This window comes from Panthera leo, chromosome D3 (assembly GCF_018350215.1).
Source record: "Panthera leo isolate Ple1 chromosome D3, P.leo_Ple1_pat1.1, whole genome shotgun sequence".
Classification (NCBI taxonomy): Eukaryota; Metazoa; Chordata; class Mammalia; order Carnivora; family Felidae; genus Panthera; species Panthera leo.
This window is the reverse complement of record NC_056690.1, coordinates 10,626,758-10,653,181: the sequence shown is the minus strand read 5'-3', so window position 1 is coordinate 10,653,181 and position 26,424 is coordinate 10,626,758. Positions and strand designations below refer to the sequence as shown.

The following is a 26,424-nucleotide window of genomic DNA, read 5'->3' as shown; positions in this document are numbered from 1 at the left end:
TCGCGTGCCCGTCGTCCACGACCTTCACGTGCCACGGCAGGAGCCTGTGCCCGCGACACGGCAGTCCTAGGTGAAACGAGTGACGGGGCCGGTGCGGGGTGGGCGGCGACGAGCTCGCACAGATGGCAGCGGACATTAGCGCCACTCCCCCAGCCGGTGCAAGACTCTGGCATCTGCGTGAATCCCCGCCTCGGAGGCCCCCTGTGCGAGCCTCCCCAGCCCTTCCTCTCTCTCGGGGGTCTCAGCAGATGGGTCCAGCTTCCTCCGCCCAGCCGGGAGCTCCCTTAGCCCATTTCTGGTGGGGGAAGGCGCCTGGCCCGCCTCAGTCTCTCCCCTTTGGCCCTCACACTTACACTGCACACCGCTGTGACCAGTCCGCGTTTGGAAACTGCCACAGCGTCCCCCAGCGCGGGCACCTCACTCACACCCACGCCGGCGGGTTTTGCCTGGGAGCGGGTGCCCTGCGGCATCCCGAAGCATCCTGCCTTGGCTGCCATTTTCCCCTCGATGCTGCAAACAGCCCCCCTCCGGTCTCTGAAATCCACAGGGACCGCTGGTAAGACACGCGCTCCTCGGCCACAGATCCCACTGGGCCGGCCGGTGTGTGACAGGGGACACGCCACAGGGCTGCGAAGGGCAGAACAAAGACCGGGGAGGGAAGGCCACAGGGAGGGCCTTTCTGCCAAACAGGTTGCCCAATGACGCCCTGGGCAGGGGGGGTCTTTAACCGTCACGCTTGATTTGCTAAAGTAAGTTAATAAATGCTAGGCTCTATTGCAGCTGGGTACATCGCTGTTATTTTATCCCAAATAGGATCTGTAACTTGGAAATAGTTTAGCAAAAAAAAAAAAAAAGGTTTTTTGAGAGAGAGAGAGAGCACGTGCGTGCGTGCACTGGCGCGCCAGTGGGGAGGGGCAGAGAGAGAGCCCGGCAGGCTCTGGGGTGCCAGCGTGGAGCCCGACTCGGGGCTCGACTCCCACGAACTGTGAGATCGTGACCTGAGTGGAAATCAAGAGTCGGATGCCCAACCAACTGAGCGCCCCCTTGAGTAAAATTATTTTAAATCAACAACTGCATGGTTCATCCACCCGTCTGTTTGATGGGCGTCCCCAGGGGCGGAGGGCGGTGCTGGGCGCTGGGCGGGGACTGGAGGTACCTGGATGGCCCCGGAGGCAGCAAGTGCCCCATCACCACGGGGCCCCGACAAGAGGTTCCACAGCCATCCCACCCCAAACGTGGGGATGTTTCAACAGAAAGGAGGTTCCGCCGGCGAGTGGAGATTTGGACTAGCTGCCCTCGCGATTCCCAGCATCTATGTATTCACAGGTACATAGACACTCCGAGGGGACAGGCAGGTAGGGGCAGGCGGCCTTAAAAACAACTCAAATTCATGAGCTTCCCGTGAGGCAGAGCCCAGCCGCCTGGACCCGGCTGGTTACCAGCAGCCTTCCACAAATACCGCCTGGCTGCACGGATGGGGTCACAGCGTCTCTTAGCACCCAGATTCCTGCCCCTCCCCTGATGAACCGCAGCCCCACGGACCTACATAGCCCAGGGCTCAGCAACTCCGCTTCTGCCCAAATAACAAACTTAGGCACGTCCAGAGCGGGTTCCCTGTGCCAGGCGCCCTTCTGAACACCTCACATACATATTAACTTCATCCTCACGACCTGCCATTACTGTCCCCATTTTACGGACAAGGCAACGAACGGAAGTGAGTTTGAGGAGGATTGCTGTGGGGTTTCCCAGCACAGATTTTTGGATACTTTCTGTTGCTAATCTCAGAAAGAATAACTGTCAGGTCTGGAATGGATGGCAGAGACCACTTAATTCAATGCCCACCTTTCAGAGGTGGGCAACTGGGGAGCCAGGGACGGGGTGGGAGAGCCAAGTCGAGCACTTGGGCTTCCCGGCTCATCTAGAGCCTTCCTCAACACAAACGCTGATCACTCATCCTTCACCAGAGACAAGTGGCGGGTGGCTCCGTGCCCACTGGGCACACGGCTGTGAGACCCATCAAAGAGAAGCGCTGGGCCTCGCACAGACCGCCATTCCCGTGGGCTGGAGCTCTTAGGATGCCCAGGGGGGCCGGGAGTGACGGACGGACAGGCAGAGGGTCTTGGTAGGGGGTGACAGGAGAATATTTTCCTGGACCTAACATGCTGAACGGAGCAGCCACACCCATAAGAATCCCAGGGCAGGAGGCCCCTCGGGAGTCAGGAGGTTCACCCCTCATATGCCCTTCATTCATTCTGCTGAATGACCCCCAGACACTGGTTGTGCCTGGACCATGAGATCCCCCAGCTTACCCCCTGCCACCCCCTGCCATGGCCCGAACCACCTCTTTCCCGGGGAAGCACAACCTCTTCTGCTGACTGGGCTCCCTACTTCCCACCCTGCCCCTGTCTAGTCTCTACACCGAAGAAGTCCTCTGTGTGTGTGTGTGTGTGTGTGTGTGTGTGTGTGTGTGTGTGTTTTAAGTAAACTTTATAGTTCAGTATAACAATAATCCTTTAAAAACCTAAACCAGATGGTATCCCTTCTCTGCCCCAAATAGACCACAGCAGCCAGCTCCCGAGAAAACGTTGAAGTCCTTCCCTGGATTAAAACGGCCTATGAGGCCATGGGTGGCTCAGTTAGTTAAGCATCTGACCCTGGATTTTGGCTCAAGTCACGATCTCCTGGTTTGTGGGTTCGAACCCCGAGGTGAGCCCTGTGCTGACAGTGCGGAGCCTGCTTGGGATTCTCTCTCCCCCTCTGCCCCTTGCTCACGCTTCTGTCTCTCAAAAAATAAACTTAAAAACATAAATAAATGAAGGAAAATGGCCTACGAGACCGAGATCTCTCACCCCACCCACCCTCTCGCTCCTAAGGACCTTTGCACTTCCTGTTCCCTCTGTCCTCCCCGGGCTTCTCGCATCTTTGGAAGTCACATCACTGGCACCCCCCGTCCTCATGCTGCTCTGGGCTTCCTCCTGGGGCTGCATCGCCACCCGGCAGGGCATTTATTTACTTGTTGGCCTGCTTAGTGCCTGTTTCCCTGCCTGGAATGGCAGCTCCACGAAGACAGGGACTTTTGTCTTGTGGCGTCCCCAGAACCCAGGACAGTGCTGGGCATGATGTAGGAGTGCTCAACAAACATATCCGAAGTGAAATGATGCTTTTCCTTGAAGATTCCAGGAAGCGGGGTCCCAGGCCAGTGGCTGGAGGGCAGGGCCCAGGAGGAATGCACAGAGTAGGCTCCCTCAGGAGGGCACTGGGGGTGCCTGAGGGTGTTAAGGGGCACCAACTTGATCTCTCGTGTTTTCTAAAAATCATTCTTTTAAGACTTTGCTGGAGAGTCACTATTTTGTATGAGTAATTCAGGGCAAAACCTTAGAAAGAAAGGGAAAAATGGGACTAGCAGAGCCAAGAAAGAAGTCTCCCCTCCAGGGCGGACTTTGTTCTAACCATTCAACCTGGTGCTTGCGTAACACAGAGAACTTGGCTTGCTTACTAAGTCCCCAAAGGCAAAGCCCCACAGCTTGTTTGTGGCGCTTATACTCGGGGAGGGCTGAAAGGCCCTCGGGGCTGCAGGGCTTTTCAAGAAAGCCATGGGGGATTTCACGGAGCCCCCTTCACACCTGGCTCCAAGGGCTGGGCAGCACATTTAGAGATTATACTAGAGATTACAGAAAGGGCGCAAATGGAAGGCAGGGAGCCTCTGGCTTCTCCTGTTCAGTTTATAAGCAGCCCTCACGCAGAGGGGGCGGCCCTGAGGCCAAGTCCAGAGGGATTTTCAGTGCACCGCACAGCAAATGAGGGGGGGGGGGGGGCGGGGGCGGGGTGCTGGGGCACCACGTGGGTCCTAATTCCCTGCCTCCAAATGCTGCTTCCCACTTCCTAGGTTGGAAAAGTGGCCACACAGGGGCGATGGAAATGCTCCAAATCCCAAGTGCTTTATTGCTGCAGCATAAGGCATGCTCAAAGGCTCAGCAGCTTCCGAGAGCGGCAGGACAATTATAGTCCATAAAGGAGAGGAAGGCAGGGGTGCAGGGGGCAGGTGACCAGCGACAGAGTCGAGGAGGCAGCCAAGCCCGGGGACACAGACTGTGGGCCTATAGTTCCGACAGTGGGGTATCTGGGGGCACAAGGCCCTGCTTGCTGGGGAACAGACACCCCAGTGGGCTTCCTTAGGAAACCGGGAAGTGAGAGGTAGTACAGGGACTCCTAGTTGCCCTGACTAGTCACCGGGGCACGAAGTGCCAGGGATAACGTGTTCCCACGTCCTGGTTAAAGCCTACGCATCGTGCCCGCTGGGTCTGCCGCGGATCGCCTCCCTGGGGAGCCTCAGGCCCCCGTGGCTGTAAGCAGCCAGCTGCCCTGGCCACCTACTCCTGCCCACCCGGGGCCGAATCTGCCCCCCAGGCCTCCAGGTGAATGGCTGGTGCTCCCGTGAGCGCCCTCTGCACGAGGAGAGTCCTGGATAACAAAGCAGTCAGGGGGCCTCTCACCACAACACCCCAGGTCCAGCCCAATCCCGGGGGCCGGGATGGCCTCTCACACAGAGGATTATTAGAGACCTCACGAGAATCAACACGTGAGACCTCAGTCTTGGGCACTGGCCTCACCCGGAGCACGGTGGGCTCTTCCAGGGGAGCTGGAAAGGCAAGGTCAAAGCATACCGAAAGGGCCCAGCTGGTGGAGACGAGATGACCTCACCACGGGGCTGTCGGGGATCTGGCCCTCTACCACCTCCTCCAGGAAGGCGGTGGCTGGCCCTCGCCTCTGCATGTCTGCTTTCCTGGGAGGCGGCTGGGCTGGAAGCGGGAGGGAAGAAGGGGAAAGACACGCAGCAGGTGCAGGAGGATGGGAGGAGCCTCCACCCTGCCCAGGCCCTCCCAGCAAGCCAGCTTCTCCGTTGGCCCCCAGGAGGTTTGTAGAAGGGCCGGAGGAAGCTGGCCAGGAACATTCTTGGCAAAACCAAGAAGGTCCCATTCTGTGCCTCCGGGGAAAGTTCCCCGAAGGGAAACATTTCGTCCCACACTTCTGCTGCCCTGGGCAGAGAGCTCTCATGCGGAAACCAGGCGGGCGGGCGGGCGGCAGCCTCTTCAGGCCAGCAGACCTCAGCCACGGAAGATTTATGCAACACCTGACCCTTAACTACCCTCCCCGAACCCTGGCAATCAGCCCCAGGGAGGTGAACAGAAAATCACTGGCAGGAGGAGGGGAAGGAGCTGAAAGAAAAGGCCCAACGGGCAGGCATTAGGATACGAAACACCAGTAACAAAAAACTGACTCCAAGTAGGAGAGAAGTTCCCCATACAGAGGACAGGCCGACAAGCGAGGATATGACCTGTTTGCACAGATGGTAACGCTTCCTCCACGCTGATGTAACAGGGCCCAGACGCTCCCTGCAAAACAGCTGGCTGCTTTGCATGCAGCCTCTGAAATGACCCTGCGGGGAATCCAAGGTTTCCGTTCGCTGGAGCACAGCGTGCGGCAGCATCCTGGTGGTGCCGGGTAAATAGAAACAGTTTCCATATGCCGCCATAAAGCTGCACCAGGGAGGAGACGGAAGGAGCCCGCAGGAGGGGAGGGCTTCTATGTCCCAACCCCCACCCAGCAAGGGCAGGGTCGGCACAGGCGGGGTAAAGCCACTGCGACCTTCCTCTGGGGCCTAGACAAAGCGGTCGCCTCTGAGCTCCTGGACGGGAGAGGATGCCAGGCCGTGACCGCTTCCGGGCAGGTTTATACGGGGGAGGGACTCCAGCCCCATTCAATCCTTGCTCCTGTCCCCCCTCCTCTTACATGTCCACAACCTCGCCCATTCTCAAACACACACACCACCCGCATCCTCTTCGAGATAAAACACCCAGGTTCACTCCCAACGGTGCCCCTCCCCTCCCCTGGTTCACCATCGGAGTCCCCGGAGCCTCAGTTTCTTCAGCCATTAGCTGGGACTGGGGCCAACCGAGCTCCGGGCATCACAGAGACAAATGTGAATACCCACAGAGCACCCGGAGCCCTCCGGAAACCGGTGCCCGCCAGAATGAACAACGAGCAATCGCCCGACCGTTCGCCAGTTGTCGCTGAGAGCCCCACTCCATGGGAAAAAGCTCGAAGAGGAAAATAAACCAGAGTGACACTGATGAGTTTTCCGGGCGCAGCGCTGCCACCCGGCTTCTGCGCTGGCTGGCTCTTCAAAGCCCCCCAGATAAAAATCGAGCAAAAGGCCCGATGCTGCAAGAAAGCAGAGTGCACATCTCCTTGCTCAGGCCTTCCCTTTCTGCTGACTGGCTCCAAGATGGCGTGGGGAGGCAGACCCGTGTTGCAGCGCACGCTAGTCGGGACTGCAAACCCGGGCAGGGCCCCGGGCAGATAGACCGACTCCGGAAAGGCAAGAGCTGGCACAGAGCCAGCCTAGTTGAATCACTGGCCTCAAGCCCGAAACCCGTCCTGCCAAAGGCTCAGGCCAGAGGAGGAAAGGGAAAACAAAAGGCTCAACTAGGCCAGTACTATGGGTCATGCACTGTTCTAGAAGGAGAGACCCTGGTTTGGAAGAGGCCAGGGCAATGCCCTGTGCCACCTCTAACTTTGTTTCTGGCCAGCTGACAGGGACCTAAGGGATTCCCTGTAATACATGAGCTCAGCACAGAAGGGTCTTGAACTGGCAGGGGAAATGGCTAGAGGGTTGAGAGCAGTGGCTGGGAAACTGAGTGCCTCTTAATACTTTAGGGTAGTGATCACCGCCCCAGGTGCCCACCCTCACTCAACTGGCTACACAGGGCCCCTGGCATCCTGAGGTTGCAAACACGACCTTGACCGCAACTCTCCAGGCTTAATACTTCATGTCGTGATTTGGGGGAGAACGAGGGAGGGTGAAACCTTAAAAGCCTGGCCTTCTTGATACAAACGACTATGGTTTAATCGAAGGACACATTTATGCAGCACCTACTGTATACCAGGCATGGTGCCAGGCGTTGGATTCGAAAAAGTCAAACCCTGTACTTTGTCCTCACGAGGCCCACAATCAGGAGGCAAAAGAAGGAAAGCGATCCTGTGCAATAAAGCCATTTCTTATTACAACAGCCTAGAAAAGGATGTCACAGCTACCTTCCACGGGGGCTAGTGGGCAGAGGCGGGGGCGGGGGGATTCAGGGGTGATGTCTGGGCCACTTCTGAAGGATGAAGGATGAAGGAGGTTCCCAAGGCGGATGGGGGGTGTGGTGAGGGGAACACTCCAGAAACAGGAAAGGTCATGCATAAAGCTCAGAGAAGCAAACAGCGGGGCGTGTCCGGGAGACCGCAGAGGGTTCAGGGATCCTGAGGCTGACACAGGCAGAGACAAGGCGGGAGCCGCGGGAGGGCTGTCCGCCACATTAGGGAGACGGGACCCGAGCCCCCGGGTTCCAAAGGGAAGCACTCTGACCGGGTGCACCAACCAGAAGTCCGCGGGGAAGCGGTTGTCTTGGGCAGCATCATAACCCCGTCTACAAACCAGTGCACGGCGAAATTGCAAGTTCGCTCTCCCAGGGGAGCACAGTGAGCGCACCTGTGTCGGGCAGGTGCCTGGCCAGGAGGCACCAAGCTCACTCCCACCGTCCAAGGCTCCTCACCACCCTGGTCTCGCGACTCCTGCACATCCCCCGCCACCGCTCCTGCCAAGGCAGAGAGAGAACTGTGGCTGCCGGACGCCCGCAGGTAATCTCTTGGTGAGGCGGGATGGCATTTCTCCTTCCTCCGTCCGTGAACTTCAAGACTCGGCTTGCAATTCTACTCCCTGCCCCTGTGTCACTGGCTTCATTGAAACGAAGGGCTTTCGCCGGAACGGATCACTCACCGAAAAGTACTTACTGAGCACCCACCATGCACAAAGTGCTTCAGGTGCCTTGAAAAGAAATGTTGTAAGGTCTGTGCACACGTCAAAGGCCCCTCGCTTCACACACACACACACACACACACACACACACACACAGTCTGCAAGCCCCACTGTTTACCCAACGAGGAGTGCAGCACCTGTGCGAACATCTGTCCTGCATTCACTCGGAAGCATCAGAAATGCTAATTGCGAACTGCACAGGGACAGGGAAGGAGCTGTGGAAGAACAAATGGGGATGAGAGGCATTTTTCACTGCACGCTGGCACCCCCGGAGCCCCTGCAAGAGGCCAACAGACAAGTGGCGCGCGGGGGACGAGTCTGGCTGGGAGACCCACTCTCCGCGTCAGCTGACGGTCCGCTCAGCACAGATCAGAGGTCTGCACCAGCCCCTGCCCGGGAGCACCCAGGGGGCTGGCTGGACCCGGCCTGCACGAACCCTGGCCTCACCCCAGCATCTGGATCATCTGTGGCTGCCGGCGGTTCCGCTCAGAAGAGTGAGGCGGCCGGAGGCACAGGCCCGTTGGGGAGGTGACAGCGGTTGGAAGGCGACAGCCTGCAGAGAGCTTGAGCCCTGAGGCGTGCCACTGTCCAGGGGCCCGGGCTTGTCTGGCTACTGCTGCTCCCAGAGGACTGTGGGAGCCTGCACCATCCGTGGCCAGCCCCTGTGCTCAGCCTCTGCTTCCTGTTTTCCTCAGTCTCCCTTCCTGCCACGTGGGGAAGCAGCCAAAAAGAAGCATCACAGACAAACATACAATGGCGGGGCACGTGCATGACACAGTCAGTTAAGCATCTGACTCTTGGTTTTGGCTCAGGTCACGATCTCACTGTTCACGAGTTCGAGCCCCATGTCGGGCTCTGCGCCGACAGCGCGAAGCCTGCTTGGGATCTCTCTCTCTCTCTCTCTCTCTCTCTCTCTCTCTCTCTCTCTCCGCCCCTCCCCTGCTCATGTCCTCCCTCTCTTTCACTCTCTCTCTCAAAACAAATAAATAAACTTTAAAAGTATATATTAGAAAAAGGAAGAAACATACAAGGGCAACCAAGAAGCCAAGCTAACAAGTAGCAAGGGACAGAGCTGCTTGAACTAAATGATCCCTGCAGCGCACCCAGGATGGTGGTCAAGGGAGTAAACGTATTATTCCCCCGTTTACCATGGGTACCATGGGTAAGAAAGCACAAACAAACCAGCTAACGTTCCTTAAGAGGAAGGCAGAGATTTTAATAAGAGAAGACCACGTTCAAGCTCTCAGTCCAGAGTCCTTCAGCTGCCTACTCAGGGCTCAGGAAGGGGCAACATGGCTACTGTGTTGAAAATGGAACCCTGATACTTTATTATGACTTAGAGCTTCCACTCACCGAGTTGGTCCTAGGAGATGTTGTGTGGAATTTCCCACTCAATCTTTACGTCCACCCTGAATGCAGTTACTCTTATCCCCCCTTCTACAGGAGGAGGAGAAAGTGAGGGAGAAAGTGAAGTTCCTCATCGGAGTCTCCAAGGCCACCAGCAGGTGACGCCGGAATTTCAACCCCATCCTTTGCTGTAGACTGAGACGCTCTGAAGAAACAGTAGATGGGACATGTGCCAGCAGATAAGATCGCCCACCCAACACACACACATTTCTAGCGACCTGAGAGTTCTCCAGGCCACCCCCGTCTCCAGACTGGTGAGTCTCCGTGGACCTTGGGCCAGTGTTTGATCTCTAAACCGAAACAGCACAAAATAACCTACAATAACACCAAACGGGGCAACTGGCCTGGAGGCGGAGTGGACTTTGGTATCGATCGGATCTGAGCCCTGTCGAGGCGACCAGACTGGCCCCGGGGTGCACCATAAAAGCTGTGATTGCAGACGACAAGGCAAGCCAGCCAAGTGCGAACAGCCGAGCCCGCGAGAAGAGGGCACCCTCGAGAGTCACAGAGAGAAGACATCACGCTTGTCGACGACCACCCACAAGTGAAAGCCAACACACCCGGCTGCTTGGAGGGGCGCCAAGCCATTAGTCTGCACTGAGCACAACCACTCTGCCCGAGCTGATTTTCAGCAAGAGCTAAAGGATTGAAAAAAAAAAATCTTTTTTTAAATAAAAACCCAATCTAACAAAAAGAGAGATTAGCAAGAGAAAAAGGCAGCCTTTTCCTCTTGCTAAAGGTGGGGTGGTGGGGCGAGGTGTGGGAAGGTGGGAGCTGAGCACCCCGGGCCTCCGCGACAATTATGGGACGCGTGGGCTCCTGGAGAACTGGGAAGGTGTTAAGAAGCAGAGACCTGGGGCACCTGGGTGGCTCAGTCGGTTAAGCGTCCGACTTCAGCTCAGGTCACGATCTCATGGTCCGTGAGTTCGAGCCCCGCGTCGGGCTCTGGGCTGACGGCTCAGAGCCTGGAGCCTGCTTCCGATTCTGTGTCTCCCTCTCTATCTGCCCCTCCCCCGTTCATGCTCTGTCTCTGTCTCAGAAATAAATAAACATTAAAAAAATTAAAAAAAAAAAAAAAAAGCAGAGACCTAACCGTCCAAAAAGCTGGCTATTCCCAGGGGCGGCGGGGGTCGGGCCCTGCCTAGACTATTTCTGGCCTGTCGCATGTGTTCGCGTCTCCTTGTCACCCCAGATGGCTCCAGGAGCCGGTTACGCTGTGACCCACGGAGTCACCTGGGGCCTTGGGTGTTCTCCGAACCTGGTGAGTCACTCCCAGATAGGCTACTTGACATCTGTTTATGAAGCGCCCGGAGTATGTGCAGAAAAGACACGGTCTTTGCCTTTGCAAAACTTGTACTACTAGAAAGAGGCACAGTTGTGTACATCAGCACCCACAACAACAGCACCCGCCCAGACGTTACACTGAGTCGGGCACTCCGCCTTCCTGCCCGGTCCAGCCCAGCCACCTCAAACGGGCATCCGGAGACACTCGAAAGAAATCCACTAACAGGTTAATCCCTGATTGGAAGGAACGTGGTTTATAAAACCCGGCTCGGCACTGGATGACCTAAGGGGTATTAATCATACTACGAAAGGAAGCTTTGCCAAACTCGGCCCTCTTGCCCATATTTTAAATTATCTACTTCACCAAAATCCCATTTTCTCACAATCTTTAGGAATCCATCATGGCACAAAGCAAACCGCGACTCAGTACATAAGACATTAATCAAATCTATCACATGCAGGTGCCGGGGAGGGAGCGGGCCTCTGGGCGCAGGGAGCAGAGAATGAGGTGCACACAGCATATTCAGAGAATGGGAGGGTGTGGACAGGCGGCCACTACCCTAACGGATTAGGGAGGCTTGCGGAAGGCCGTGTGGAAGAACGGGACAAAGGTCTTCAGCTGATGGAAAGCTGGAGTGGGGAGAGGTCAGAAGCAAGAGACAGCAGCCCATGGGAGGTTGGGGAGTGAAAAGTGGTTCAAACAACAAAATGAATGAGACGATATGAGTGGCGCCATGCTGTAAGACTTGTGATCATTGGTTCTGATTTCCGGGGTGGAGGAAAAAGAACGGAGGCCAGTCAGCCAGAAGTGTCACCAAGACGAAATTTCTCATGGCCTGGAAAGCGCTGGGGCAGCTGCCAGAGGCTGGCGGCAGGCAGGGAAGGTGGGTCGGAGCATCTGCTTTTCAAGGGCTTCGTCTTTCACTTGACCCGAGAACTTGGCCTACCCTTCACGGAGTGGGCGGGCGTAAGTTTACGGTTTCCTTCTCTACACTGGGAGGCGAGGGAAACTTTCAAGGCCGCTAGGGCCTGGGCAGAGAAGCACACACGGGGCAAGGTGACAGAGCAGAGGCGGCAGGGGTCTGCGATGAGGGCAGACCCGCCTGCCCGAGCGCCCACCCGGCGGAACGAACGGGCCCCACTCCTTCATGCCTCCAACTGCGCGTCTGCAAAACGGGGATGCATACCATCGATGCCCACGGGCCACTAGGCTAAACCAGTTAGAAACATTACACACGACCTTTCCAACCACAATCCACTATCAACAGCACTTGCTGCCTCTAATGAGAGAGCGTCAACACCGGCTGGGGCGGGGGGAGACACTCTTCATGGCAGCATAAAGGACCCTGATTTGCAGCTAGTGGATCCACCGTGGGGCCAGGGAGCAGGGGGTGGAACCCAGAGCGCGCACGGAGGGAGAGGTTTGCAAGTGCGGCTCCATAGGCCGGCTGAAGCCACCAAACCTTCACTTCGGAGAATCCCCAGACATAACGGAGTCTTTCGTGGAAATACAAACCCCTAGGGGCGCCCGGGTGGCTCAGTCGGTTGGGCGTCCGACTTCGGCTCAGGTCACGATCTCGTGGTCCGTGAGTTCGAGCCCCGCGTCGGGCTCTGTGCTGACAGCTCGGAGCCTGGAGCCTGTTTCAGATTCTGTGTCTCCCTCTCTCTGACCCTCCCCCGTTCATGCTCTGTCTCTCTCTGTCTCAAAAATAAATAAACAGCGGGGCGCCTGGGTGGCGCAGTCGGTTAAGCGTCCGACTTCAGCCAGGTCACGATCTCGCGGTCAGTGAGTTCGAGCCCCGCGTCAGGCTCTGGGCTGATGGCTCGGAGCCTGGAGCCTGTTTCCGATTCTGTGTCTCCCTCTCTCTCTGACCCTCCCCCGTTCATGCTCTGTCTCTCTCTGTCCCAAAAATAAATAAAAAACGTTGAAAAAAAAAAAAAATAAATAAATAAATAAATAAACATTAAAAAAAAAAATTTTTTTTTAAAGAAAAAAAAAAAGAAATATAAACCCCTAAATCATGCCTAAAAAAAAAAAAAAAAAAAAAAAAGACACTGCTTCTACAATATTATGTTCCATGCTTGCTTTTATAGCTAAAATACACAGAGATAAAAAAGATATATATATATATATATATACACACACACATACATAGGGGCACCTGGGTGGCTCAGTCGGTTAGGCCTCCATCTCTGGCTCAGGTCTCGATCTCGTGGTTCGTGAGTTTGAGCCCCACGTCGGGCTCTGTGCCGACAGCTCACAGCCTGGAGCCTGCTTCGGATGCTGTGTCTCCTCTCTCTGCCCCTCCCCCACTCACACTGTCTCTTTCAAAGATAAACATTGAAAAAATTTTTAAAAATGTGTGTGTATATATATATATATATACACATGTATTTTTTAAATTTGCAATCCAAATACCCCAGTTGTATGCCAAGATATCACTTCCTCAGTACACGAAGGGTGGTTATGAGGACAGAATCCGACCCTCCTTTTCTCCACGGAGGGGAAAAAGCTTTCTTTTCACATAAAAGCTTTCTCGTGAAGGGGGACAGAGTTAGATCTAGCTTCCTGGCTGAGCCGACTGAGAACTTCCTGATCAACCCTCGACTACAATGGATTGTTGAGGGGGTCCTGTCAGTGCTATGGAACAAAGCAGAAACTTATCTGTCGGATACAGCTGGACACCATGCCTTTTTCAATCAGGAGAGTAGGTCTTTTCTGATCGTAAGGGCTTGGCGTGGTGGGGCTAGGAAAGGCATGGGGGGGGGGGCAGGGCACAGCAGAATATACTCACCCCGATCTCACTCTTCCTTCACTAACTCCTTGCCCTTTTGTCAGACCTCGTCCCTGATGTTTCTAGAAGGCCCTCACCTATGCCCCAGGGCAGGGGACCCTGGGCGAGTACTCCTCAGTTCTATTTTGTCCAGGTGTTTCCTGAGTGCCTAGCACGAGGCAGGCACAGCGCTGAGCCTCAGGACTGCGGATGACCCGGCCCCGGGGAAGTCCAGAAAAAAAATGCCAAACCTGGCTCCTGCCGCTACAGAATATCCTAGGAGTCCGTCTCCTCTCCAACCACCGCCCAATCTCCAGGGACAAAAGTCACTGCTATCCGGGGCTCACCCACCTCAGGGTTTCTAAGGAAGGATACCACGGTGGCTGGAGAAGGCATCCAGAGTTGGCAAGAGGTCAGAGGGAAGAGGTTTTGTCATCATGTCACCAAACACACATAGTAGCTCCTGTGCCCAAGTTCACAAACTCCTGCTGTTGGCATTCTAGGCTCTCCATAACATGGGTCTGCCTGCTCTGACCCAAATAATAATGGCCAACATCCAGCAAACGCTCAATCTGGCGTAAGGCACTGTGCTAATCGCCTGCTATATGCCATCTCGTTTAACCCACGGCCGTAAACAGCAGAGCCCATTCAAACTCAGGCGGTTTGAGAGCCTATACTCTTTTTTTTTTTTTAACATTTATTTATCTTTGAGAGACAGAAAGAGACAGCACGAGCCGGAGAGGGGCAGAGAGAGAACGAGACACAGAATCTGAAGCAGCCTCCAGGCTCTGAGCAAGCTGTCAGCACAGAGCCTGACGCGGGGCTCGAACCCACGAACAGTGAGGTCATGACCTGACCCTAAGTCGGACGCTCAACCGACTGAGCCACCCAGGTGCCCCCGAGAGCCTATACGCTTAACTACGGCCCACATCCGACGCGCCCCTAGCGTGCTGGCCTCTGGCCTGCACACGTCCTTCCCTCTGCCCGCGCCACTGCCCCTGCCCGTCTCCCCGGCATCCCCGATGCCACCTGTCCCCAAATGCCACCTGGCCACAGGCCCGTCTGCTACTCCCTTAGATGACCCTCCACTGTCATTTGCTCTCTTGACTCCTGCCACGGTGTCGTCGCTGCCGCGGTAACCTACCACCGAAATTTACTCCAAAGGCAACAAACCCAAACACCTACAGGCCCCAGGCGGGTAACAAACCCAGGAAGCCGGGGTGTGTGAGGCCACAGGGGCTGTGTGCTCATTCTGTGACCAAGCATAATGGCTGCTTGATCACGCCACCCCTGGAAACCGTTCAGGCCGAACAAAACAGGTCCCACCGTGTCCCTGGGCTGCCACCATGTTAGCCAGTCTCCACTCCCAGCTCCAGCCACTCTCCACAGGGCGGCCTGAGCGAATTCTCCGACAACGCCCCTGAAACGTGACCGCGTCGCTCCCCCGCCAGAAGCACCCTCTCGGGCTTCTCCATCACCCAGGATGAGGCCCCAGCTCCTGAGGTGGACGGGGAGAGACCCTGTAAGATCTGGAGACAGTCTGTCCTCCCCACCCTCCAGCCCAAGCACCTCCCATACGCACCCACTCCGACACCTCCGGGCCTCTGCCCCCTGTTTCCTTCCTCTGGAACGGTCTTCCCCCCCCCAGCCGCTCTTACACTAGCTATTCAGTTGGTACTGTATTTTTTAATATTTACTTTTGAGAGAGAAGAGAAAGACAGAGCATGAGCGGGGGAAGGGGCAGAGAGAGAGAGGGAGACACAGAATCCGAAGCAGGCGCCGGGCTCCGAGCGGTCAGCCCAGAGCCCGACGCGGGGCTCGAACCCACGAACCGTGAGATCGTGACCTGAGCTGAAGTTGGAAACTTAAAACAACTGAGCCACCCAGACGCCCCTTCACTGTTACTTTTTTTTTTTTTTTTTTTTTCTAATTTCTAACACCGGCCTGAATCTTTATTATACATCTCAAAGTCAAAGCCAAAAAAAAAAAAAAAAATTCCCAGCCCCAGTTTGGATCAAATAGCTAAGAACAGAGAAGATGGTCTTAAAGTTGTACAGAATGCAAATGAAGAGAAAGAAAGGAAAATGGGCCCCCCAGCCGAGAGTTGCAAGAACTACAACCCAGAGGGAGGAAAGTATAAACAGAAGAGGAAGACAAAGGGGTTTGTAGGAGATGCGCCCACCTGCTCTGCCCTCTCATCCATATGTGCCCGGCCTGGCACGTCCGCCCCCGAGCTCCGGCCTCCATTCCACAGATGGATGAAATCTGGGCTTTCTTTAGGCAAATCACATGGAAGCAGAGAGCGAAATCCCCAGGGCCGTTCCAATTCCCACTGAATGCCACCCAAAGGTCAAGAATACTTCAAGGCCGTAGTTCCTTGGTCGGTTTTATACTGTTTCCTTATTTTGAAGTACTTTGTTCTGAACACAAAGCCAAGGCTGAATTCGTGTGTTCCGGCTCAGAGGTCATAGAGCAGCAGCCCAGTGACCAGATTGTATTCGGCCGGCTGTGTTTAAGAAATAAGAACGAGTTACCAATATTTAAAAATCAGAAGACTTCCAGGGCGCCTGGGTGGTTCAGTCAGTTACGCATCTGACTTCAGCTCGGCACGATCTCATGGCTCGTGAGTTCAAGCCCCACGTCGGGCTCTGTGCTGACGGCTCAGAGCCTGGAGCCTTGCTTCGGATTCTGCGTCTCCCTCTCTCTCTGCCCCTCTCCCGTGCTCACTCTGTTTCTCTCTCACAAAAAGAAACACTAAAAAAAGGTTTTTTTAAATAATAAAAATAGAAATCATAAGACTTCCGATTAAAAATGTAGGTTTGGACTTCTCCTGCAACACTGGAAAATGTGGTAACAACCTGCCTGTGATCCTGCGTGGCAGTGAGTGACCAAAGGGGCAGCCGCCCCTTACACAGCAGCACACACGCTCCCCAGCGTGCCCCAGGAGGAAGAACCACACGTTTTTACAGCTAGATAAGTCCTTCCAACAAAGAGCAAACAAGGCAAGAGGGACCCCAGTGCCAAAGAGAGCCCAAATTCCAATGACCTAACTCAGTTATCCAGTCCAAGGAACATTCTCCAGGGAGGGCCGGATGTGGGGTCCCCTGCCCCTGGAACCGTGACCTAAGGGGATTGCCCTCCTCACTGAGTCTCATTGAGTCTCATGCTCCAAAGCTGACTTTCCTTTGTCCTTCCTGTCTACTTCCCCAATATTGACTCCTAAGTTCTCAATTTCAGCCCAACCACCAGGATGTAAAATTGAGCCCAATGCCTGGGCACAGGAAGAGCGGAGGAACAGCAAACGTGGAAGAGAAAGCCACAGTTTTCTACGGGGTAGAGTCGTGGGTGTCCTTTGTGGTCTGGTTTTTCACTTGCCCACATTTTCCGGTCCCCTGTGATGATCCAATACAACTTGTACGATGAAACCCCATCGGCTGGGCTATTTTCTTTTAATTTTTTTATTCATGTTTGAGAGGCAGGGAGAGACACTGTGAGCGGGAGAGGGTCAGAGAGAGAAAGGGAGACACAGAATCCGAAGCAGGCTCCGGGCTCTGAACTGTCAGCACCGAGCCCGACGCAGGGCTCGAACCCACGAACCACGAGATCATGACCTGAGCCGAAGTCGGACGCTTAACCGACTGAGCCACCCAGGCGCCCCAGCTATGAGAAGGAGCTCCAGGTACGAAACTCCAATTTAGAATACCATGTCTCATAGGAAATAAAAGTTAAAAAACAAAAAACAAGATAAAGACAGAAACCAGCTTCCTTTTGGGACAGAGAATTCAGCCTAAAATGCTGCCTCGTGCACAGAGTTCACTTCGTGGCATGTGGCACATCAGTTAAGAGCCTGAGTCCGGAGTCAGAAGACCTGCGTTCGATGCCGCCGGCACTTCTTGGCTGCGTGACCTCGGGTATGTTTCAACCTCCAAGAGCATCAGTTTGCTCTCCTGCTGACGAGGATCCTGCAAGCGCTGGGAGCACCCAGTGACGGCCGGCACAAGCGGAGTGCTCCTGGACACTGCCTGGCACATGGGAGGGGCTCAGTACCCGAGAGCCGTTACCAGAAGGGAAGGAGTTAAGAAATGTCCAAATCAAGGAGTTTACCCCAGCAAAGGGAGAACGGAGAGCTGCCTTGTGGGCTCCCCGAACGCAAAGATGGGATGGGGGCGGTCTGGGGACTGGCATCCCTCTCAGCGCTTCCTCTCAAGAGCCCGGGTTCCCTTCGAAGGTGGCCCCAGGGAGAGCACCGCACCCGGAAACCACCAGAGACATGCTGCTGTGAGCCATCTAAGCCCTCCCGGGTGCCCTCCCCGACTCGGAGGCTGAGAAGCTGACGGTTCTGGCTCACGGAGCTCCGGAGCAAACGTGAACTCAGACCTCCCCAAGGCGATGGGTACAGAGCGGGGCTCTCCAGCTCGCACCCAGCTGCCACCGCGCCGTTTCGACGCGGCTGCTCTCTGCGGGCGGAGGGGAGAGATGGCATCTCATGGCAGGGGGGCCCGAGGCAACAGACAGGATCCCCCACGAAGACCGGGAGGGCTGAGGAAGTAAAAGGCTTCAAGTCTGGGTTAGATGGCTGCAACCCAGCATGCCGGGCGCTTGCTCATTTTAATTGGTGCCTCCGCCGGCCCGGTGACACCCGGCATTCTGCCTCGGCGAGGCCCCAAGAAAGCCAAATGCCCAGGCTCCCTGGGAGGCCGTGAAAATCTAATTGCTGCTTGGTCTCCAGCTGCCATGCTGCCTCCGCTTCCTGGCTTGCCGGCGGCCACCCGCTGTGCCAGGAGCGAGGCAAACAGGATTCAGATCCTGGCCTGGGTTCAGGACCCCTATATTCCACCGAAGAAGCCCCGTCTCTGGCCACGACAGTAACGCCTGCCTATGACTAGCCGAACACTCACCACGGGCGGCACACGTGTGATCTCACCAAATGCCCCGCAGCAACCCTCCTGGGAGATGCTAGCATGAGCCCACTCCACAGATGAGGACACTGAGGCTCAGAGAGGCTGAGATCCCTATTCAGGTAGGAGTGGAAGCCTGGAGCTTGACTCTCCGGAGCCCACGTGCTTAACCAGGCCACCATCCGGGGTATCACGGGTGACGAAAGCTACACGGGTCCCCTGGGCTGCATTCACTCTTTTCGGCAAGCATGCTGGAGACGCTCGGTCAGGGAGAGAACCGTCGGCACAGATTTCTGTTGATGGAGAGCCCACCTTGGGGGTGATCATCCTCGGGCGGACAGCCCCCACTGCTCTTTCCCAGCTCATCCTGGCTACACCTGCCCCCAGGCCAACAGCTCTGGCCCACCTTGCCTGAACGAAGACTGTGGAAAAGGAGCCAAGGGTGCCACATGTCGGCCCCTGTGGTGGGTGGGGGGAAGGGGGTGCACCTGGAGACAGGGGAGCAGTGGTCCTCTACGCTGCTAGACCTCACACCGAGTTAGGCAACTCCTGATGGCATGCCAGGCAACAGGGTGAAGGAGGAAGACGGGGCTCCTCTGCTCTGTCACCTTACGCCTTATCCCTGCATGACCTGTCACCTGGAAACCATGGGCCACCAGCACCGAAGTAGCCTAGGAAGGAGCGCCTGGCTGGCTTAGTCAGTAGAGCATGCGGCTCTTGATCTCAGGGTCGTGAGTTCGAGCCCCACGTTGGGTGTAGAGATTGCTAAAATAAATAAACTTAAAAACAAACAAACCCCAAAGTAGCTCATGAGACTAAGTGTGTCAGCCCCTCCCCTCGACCCTAATCCTTCTTACAACCCAGAGAAAGCAGCGAGTACAGGCCCATCTTAGGCAGCTGTTGGGTTAAAAGGCAATGAGAAGGCAAAAGGGGAGTGTGACCAGAATTCCCTTGGAAAGTCCTTTGTATTGCCCACGGCGTTCACCCTCTACGGTCTAATGGCGGCCTAGACCGCTGCCTGATACACAATGCAGGCCACGAGCGATTTCTAAACCACGCTGTCACATGTCAGCCCCACTGACCATGTTCAAGGTTATTCCTAATTTCCAAGCTTTAAATACCTCTGCTTATACCTGCCTCCTTTATCAACCTGACATCTTCTGCCTGTGAGTCATCCGTTAGCATTTCGGCAGCCACTCTTATAGTCCAGAGAGATGTCTGAATCTTGGAAAAAATCCATTCTTGCCCACAAAGGGAAGAAAAAAATCCCAACCCTTCAATTCCCTGCAGGGATAATATTCCAGCATAGGCCATCCCTAGCACAGGGTCAAAGGTCACAGGCAGCACAGCCAGGCTCCTGCATGGGAGGAGGAAAGGAAAAGGAAAGGAGTGTTACAGGCTGAACTGTGTCCCTCTAAAATTCCTATTTTTTTTTTGTTGTGTTTTGTTTTTTTACATTTATTTATTTATTTATTTTTGACAGAGAGAGACAGAGCACAAGCGGCAGAGGGGCAGAGAGAGAAGGAGACACAGAATCCGAAGCCGGCTCCAGGCTCCGAGCTGGCAGCGCAGAGCCCGACACGGGGCTCGAACCCACAAAATGCGAGATCATGACCCGAGCCGAAGCCGGACGCTCAACTGACTGAGCCACCCAGGTGCCCCTAAAATTCCTATGTTGAAGTACTAACCCCCAGGACCCCAGAATGTGGCTGTGTTTGGAGACGGAGCTTTGAAAGCAGTAATTAAGGTAAAATGAGGTCATATGGCTGGGCCTTAAGCCAATCTGACTGGTGTCCTTGTAAGAATAGATTAGGACACAGACACACAGACTCGGGGACAAACATGTGAGGACACAGTCAGAAGGCAGCTGTCTGCAGGTAAAGGAGAAGGGCCTCAGAGAAAAGCTGATCCTGCCGCGGACGTGATGTTGGACTTCCTTCCGGCCTCCAGAACAAGGTTCACGGCCTTAGAAAGCTGGCTTGGTTCTCAGTGGCTCATGCCCACGTAGCTGCCAACTCCGCTGAAGGCCTCCGTCTAAATCCTGCCAACTCCTTAACACCGAAAGGGTTTACATCAGCCACGGACTGGGTGTCGATGGTGGGAGCCTCTAGGACAATCGGCTGTACTGGGGAAAATGAGACTCTGAGTGCGGGTTAGGAGAAAAGGCAGGGGGAGATACCGCCCGCCTCTGACCAGGTCCCTGACACCACTCCCACGAGCTAGCGATAAGGCCCCAGAAAACCCAATTAGGTTTTATTTCCACCATGAGCTGTTGAGTGCCTATGTACCGTAGGCATCGAGCTGGGTGATGCCAAGATGAATGGAACGCAGGGCCCAGCAGGTGATCAGACGGCTAAACAAGTCATTACCACGCAGTAAGCTACTTGCAATAGTGGGAGCCTCATCTAGACGCCAAAGCAGGAAAGGGCAGTGAGTGATTAGCCCTGTCAGGAAGGGGAGGTCCGGAGAAGGCTTCGAAGAGACGGGAGTATCAGCAGGATCTCCAAGACAGAACTGGAAGCAAGCAACAATGGCAGCAAACCAGAGGCTGGGCAGAGTCACCAGCAAGGCAGAGCGGCTGAAGAACGCATGGGCCTTTCACAGAGCCTGAAGCGGCCTGACACTGTGGCAAAGGCAGGAAAATGGGACCATTCAGGCAAGAAGGCACCGGGGCACACAAGGCCGAGGGCGCTGGCTAAAGAGTTTGGCCCGCATCCCGTAGGGGTCGGCAAGGTCCTGGGGGGCTGCGAGCTCGGGAAAGTACCGGGTCCGATTTGTGGTTCAGACAGACTGTTCAAGACCACGGGGACGGGGGGCTTTGGGGAGAAGGCCAATGCCAAAATCCAAGCATGAAATAACAAAGGCGTGAACTGAGGCGCAGTAGGTCTCCTCTGAAATCTCTTCTTTCCTCAGAGAGGCCCGACCGATTTGCCAGCGAGGCTTGGTGGGTTACACCCACCAGCTCTCGGAGGTTTGAGCAAATGATCTAGTAAGAGGGTGAGAGGGGAAACGGAGGCACCAACACACTGCACGGAAAGTACACTTTCCCTGGACCTTCCCTTTTTTTTTTTTTAATGTTTTATTATTTGTTTTTGAAAGGGGGGGTGGGGAGGGGCGGAAAGAGAGGAAGACACAGAATCCAAAGCAGGCTCCAGGCTCCCAGCTGTCAGCACAGAGCCTGACACGGGGCTGGAACCCACAAACCGCGAGATCATGACCTGAGCTAAAGTCAGGTGCTTAACCAACTAAGCCACCCAGGTGCCCCTATATTTCATTCTTCTTATACAGCCTAAAGGAGCCACCAACTTCACCAAGGTAAGAATAGCCTCACCAGGGGGCACCTGCGTGGCTACATCGGTCGGCAGTCCGACTTCAGCTCAGGTCATGATCTCGAAGCTCCTGGGTTCAGGCCCCGCGACAGGCTCTGTGCTGACCGCTCGGAGCCTGGAGCCCGCTTCCGATTCTGTGTCTCCCTCTCTCTCTGCCCCTCTCCTGCTGGAGCACTGTCGCTCTCTCTCTTTCTCTCTCTCAAATATAAATAAACATTAAAAAAAAAAAAAAAAAGAATAGCCTCGCCAGTGGCCCATCCAAGGTTGGTTTAATTGTCTACTTGGCCTATTTCCCACTCAAGCTCCGTCACTGGTTCCAAACCTGATCTTGACACAGAACTAGGTTGCTCTTCCCGCTGATCCGCAGGAGAGCTGAACACCCCGGCCATCAGCTGACACTATGCAAGGACTTAAAAGCGGCACTCACGACAATGACCAGGATTCCAATTTAGAATCCTGAGCTGGACTATTTCCAGAATGATCCACACTCTTAGCATGTCAACCACCCTCCCTTGTGGTCCATTCCCTTGTTGGCCATGGACGTGACCACCCCTTCGCTAGGGAGGATCCTACTTTCAAGCTGAGACGAGGTCACGTTCATTTACATCACTTTCTTCAAAGCACCTCACACAGGGTGTAGGGGCAGGTATCAGAGGGGCGTTACCGCTTACTAGCTGTCTGACTTGGGACAAGTCACTTAACCTCTGTGAGGCTGTTTCTTCCTCTGTAAATCTGGAAAGTGACAACACGCTCATCTTGATGACATTAATATATACAAATGCTAAGGGCCAGCACTCGCATTTATCAAGGGCTTGTGATGGAGAGGAAAAAAGGGAGAAGGAGGAGGAAGGGAGTCAGACAGTCCTGGGTTCAAATGTGACCTCAGCCACTTGCTTGGCTGTGTGACCCTGGGCATGTTATTTCACCTCTCGGACTCATGGTCTCCTCCTCCTTAAAATAGGAATAGTGCCTTTGCTACCAAAGGATCTTAGTTAAGATAACAGATAAGAGGAGCTTTCACACTCAGCTTGGCATCTAAGAAGTGAGCCTGAAATCAGAGCCACTGATTTCTCAGCCCTGAATGGCGCTTAGGGAAGAGATTGATAGTCTAACCTTCCTAGACCACCCAGATCTACCATGCAGATGGGGGGGGGGGGGGGACTTGGTGAATTTGCCAAGCAAGGAGAGGCCAGTTTACAGGGAGCCAGGCCTCCCGTCATAGTCTCAGCCACAGGAACAATGCTGTCCTTCATCATTTCCAAGGGGACGCTGCTGAGCTCCCTGCAACCTGACTGTGTTCTCTCTGGACAAAGGAGACGGAAGGGCCAGGCTCGTCTTTCCCGGGGCCCAAGTGTGTTCCCACGTGATCTGGAGGATAGCAATAGCCCTCTGTCCTGGCTCAGGAGCATGGCCAGCGGGCGGCACGTCCACTTGGTAAGGAGCTCCTAAAGCACTGACCCCTCACATCTCAGGACCCTCCACAAAACGAAAGTTTATTTTAAGCTCTCCCGGACACCAGGCCTGAGCATGCGAGGGAAATGGCTCCGGGACAAGGACCAGGAAGCTTTTTAAGGTCTCCCGTTCTGCCAGAAACACAATTAAAATGTAAAAAATTTAAAGCTCGCCTCTCTTGGGCTCACTTCATGCCAGGCTCTGGTTTAGAGGAAGACACAGAGCAAAACCCCAAACCCTCAAATCAATGGATCACGACAAATGCTCGCCCCGGCCTCCCTGCTTGTCCTGGGCAGCAGCAAGGGCCTGAGCACCCACGTGGAGAAGCACTCAACTCTGCTTTCCTGCCAAAGGTTTCGGGTTGGACAGAGGAGGCCAGGGTTGAAATCGGTGTCTTTCGCTTTTCTTTTTCCTTTTTTTTTTTTTATCTTTTTTAAGTAGGCTTCACGCCCAGCACGGAGCCCAATATGGGGCTTGAACTCACAACCCTGAGATCAAAACCTGAGCTGAGATCAAGAGTCGGATGCTTCACCAACTGAGCCATCCAGGTGCCCCTGTTTCTTTTTTTAACAAGGAATGGGGCAGGGAAGTTAGCCAAAGGGCCAGTTTGCCTGAGGTCCCCACCGAGCATCCACAAACAAAGCCAGGGTACCTCTAGTGCAAGGGGGGTAAGGCACTGAGAGCCCCAGGAGGGGAGGCTCCTCCCTGGAAGAATCCCTAAGCTGGGGGTGCAAGATTAGGACCCCACAGTCTCCTAGTACTTTCTGTGTCAGAACTCAGGGGTCAAATGCAAGGTCAGGCATTGGCATAGGTGCACCTATTACCAGACCACCAAGCCCACAACTCACCCCCTGAAACAGAAGAGCTGTGCCCCTTCCCCGGTACCCCCCCCCCCAGTCTTACTTCTGCGAGGCAGCTCCTCTTGGCCCAAGCCGTTGGAGGGAGCTAGTGGGGCACCGCCACCCTCATCCAAGGTCAGGATGAGGGGAACGTCGTCATCTAAACTCACAGCCATGTTCTCTTCTCCTGCAGCCCTCAGGATGCGATGTCCAGAGCTTTGAATAGTCTCTGCTTTGAGCTCTCGTTCAAAGCCGCTGGCCCAGAGGTACTTCCCAGAAACTCCTCCATCAGAGGCATCTTCTAGGTTTTGGGGGGAGGGGGGTAAAAAGAGAAAAACAATTATTAAAATACAACCACTGATGAAAACATTCTGGAATCAGACAGTGGCAATGGTTGCATAACCATGCAAATGTACTAAAAAGTACGGAATTGTACCCTTTAAAATGGTGGATTTTTTTATGGTATGTGAATTCTATCTCAATAAAGGGTATTACAGGGGTGCCCGGGTGGCTCAGTCGGTTAAGCGACCGACTTCAGCTCAGGTCATGATCTCATGGTTCATGGGTTTGAGCCCCGCGTCAGGCTCTGTGCTAACAGCTCGGAGCCTGGAGCCTGCTTCAGATTCTGTGTGTGTGTGTCTCTCTCTCTGTCCCTCCCCCGCTCCCTCTCTCTCTCTCAAAAATAAATAAACATTAAAAAAAACTTTTTTTAAATAAAAAATAAATAGAGTAGTACAGTAATAGCATTAAAGTATGGCAGGGAACTGTGTAAGAACAAATACTGAAAATTTAAGCATAACTATGTTTGGAGATTGAGATTATGGCTAATATGTTCCACCACCTCCATCCCTCTTGACCCTTGTTTATGTGTTTTGTGAAGATTTTCGACTTAAAAAAAAAAAAAAACCCAATAATAGTAGTTAATACTCACTGAGCATTTACTATGTAGCAGGGGTTTTCTAGCAATTTTTAAGTAAAGCTGATTGAAACTTCATTAATAGTAAGTAGGATTTTCTTTTTAAGTTTATTTATTTTGAGAGAGAGACAGAGCAAGCGGGGTAGGGGTGGGGGCAGGCAGGTAGGGGAGAGAGAATCCCAAGCAGGCTCCCCACTGTCAGTGCTGAGCTGGACGCGGGGCTTGAACTCACAAAGGGTGAGAGCGTGTCCTGAGCCGAAACCAAGAGCCAGACGCTTAACCGACTGAGCCACCCAGGAACCCCGCAAGTTATTAACCCCCGTACTAGCCCCCATTACAGAACGAGAGACTTCCGGCTCAGAGACATTAAGTGACTTGACCAAGAACCCACAGCTCGAAAGCCAAACTTTGAACTACACGGTCTGGCTCCGGACCGGTTACCCCAGCCACCGCACAATTTCTCCCAGACCCAGCCTCGGGGTTTACACAGCACCCAGCTTCAAAGACGTGCAGAGTCAGCATGCCAGATCACCCACACTTGCCCATATCATTCTTATATAAGCATTATTCTCCTAGATTTAGGTGTTTCGGGAGGAAGGAGACGAGCATTTTTTTAAATGACATCGCGGCGTCACACAGCAAACGGCACTCATCCTGGACTCCCCATTTAGAACCCACAGAACTAGCCCGTTGCGGTTCCTATTTATACACATTCCCGCTTCCGCTGAGTGGGACCAAAAGCGAAGACTCAGCAGATCTGACGGCAGAACTTTGAACTTAAAGACGGCAGCAGGTTCCTTCCTCAAGCCGAGGCCTTCTGGGCCCCATCAAGTCTGTCTCCAAACTAAACCACTAAATGGCAAGCCGGCCATTTGCTTCTTCCACACGCCACCAGCAAAACCCTGGGCAAGTTCCTGCGCGTCAACATCTTCTTAAAAGTAGGCAGTGAAAGTGAGCGCCATTCTATTGGTTAAGCCCGGAGCGCTCTGCCCAGCCAACTTCCTGTGCGACTTTTTTAAGTGTCCTCCCAAATCCGGGGATTAATTTTGCTTGGAAACCTCAACAGTGGAGAACGCAAGGGAGGAAATCCCAACTGAGACACCGCCACTCGGGCAGTCTTGCGCAGCAGCGTGTGTTTTATTTGTTTTCTCTTCCGTTTAACTTTTCACCACAGGTATTTTCAAACATATTCGAAAATAGACCGAATATATAAATGAACTTCCTTGCATCCCTCGCGCAGCTTTGACAGTGATCAACGTCTTCTCATTCTCTCCCTGCCATTTACTTTGTAGGTGAGAGGATCTACCAACCTTCTCAACTCATCAAGAAGAGGTTTCTAAATTTTTTTTTTTTTTTTATCATTGCTATCATAATGGCTAGAGGTTTTTATTTTAACTGTTTAATATAGGACTGCTTGCTAACAATGCATGCGGTATGTGAGTTCTGTGGGTCTCTACCAGGGTGATTTGGGCCCTCGGGGGACACCAGTAACATACGGAGACATTTTTGATTATCATAACTAGGGGGGAGGGGTGCTAGTAGGTAGAGGCCAGGGGTGCTCCTAAGCAGCCACCCTGCAACGCACAGGCGAGACCTGCCACAACGTCGAAATATGTGGCTCCAATGTCAACAGTGCTGCTGTTGAGAAATCCTACTTAGCTAAT

General features: G+C 54.2%; 1 protein-coding gene across 4 annotated transcripts in view; it reads right to left on the bottom strand.

The window, feature by feature from the left end:
* TPCN1 (two pore segment channel 1) overlaps positions 1-26,424 on the bottom strand; it is a 62,314-nt gene that overhangs the window by 34,727 nt on the left and 1,163 nt on the right. For 3 of the 4 annotated variants that reach the window (XM_042911328.1, XM_042911325.1, XM_042911326.1), the window contains exon 2: positions 23,909-24,145. In XM_042911328.1, coding sequence (XP_042767262.1) covers positions 23,909-24,145 — 237 coding nt within the window. The remainder of the gene's footprint in view (positions 1-23,908; positions 24,146-26,424) is intronic. The other variant, XM_042911327.1, reaches the window with a different exon arrangement.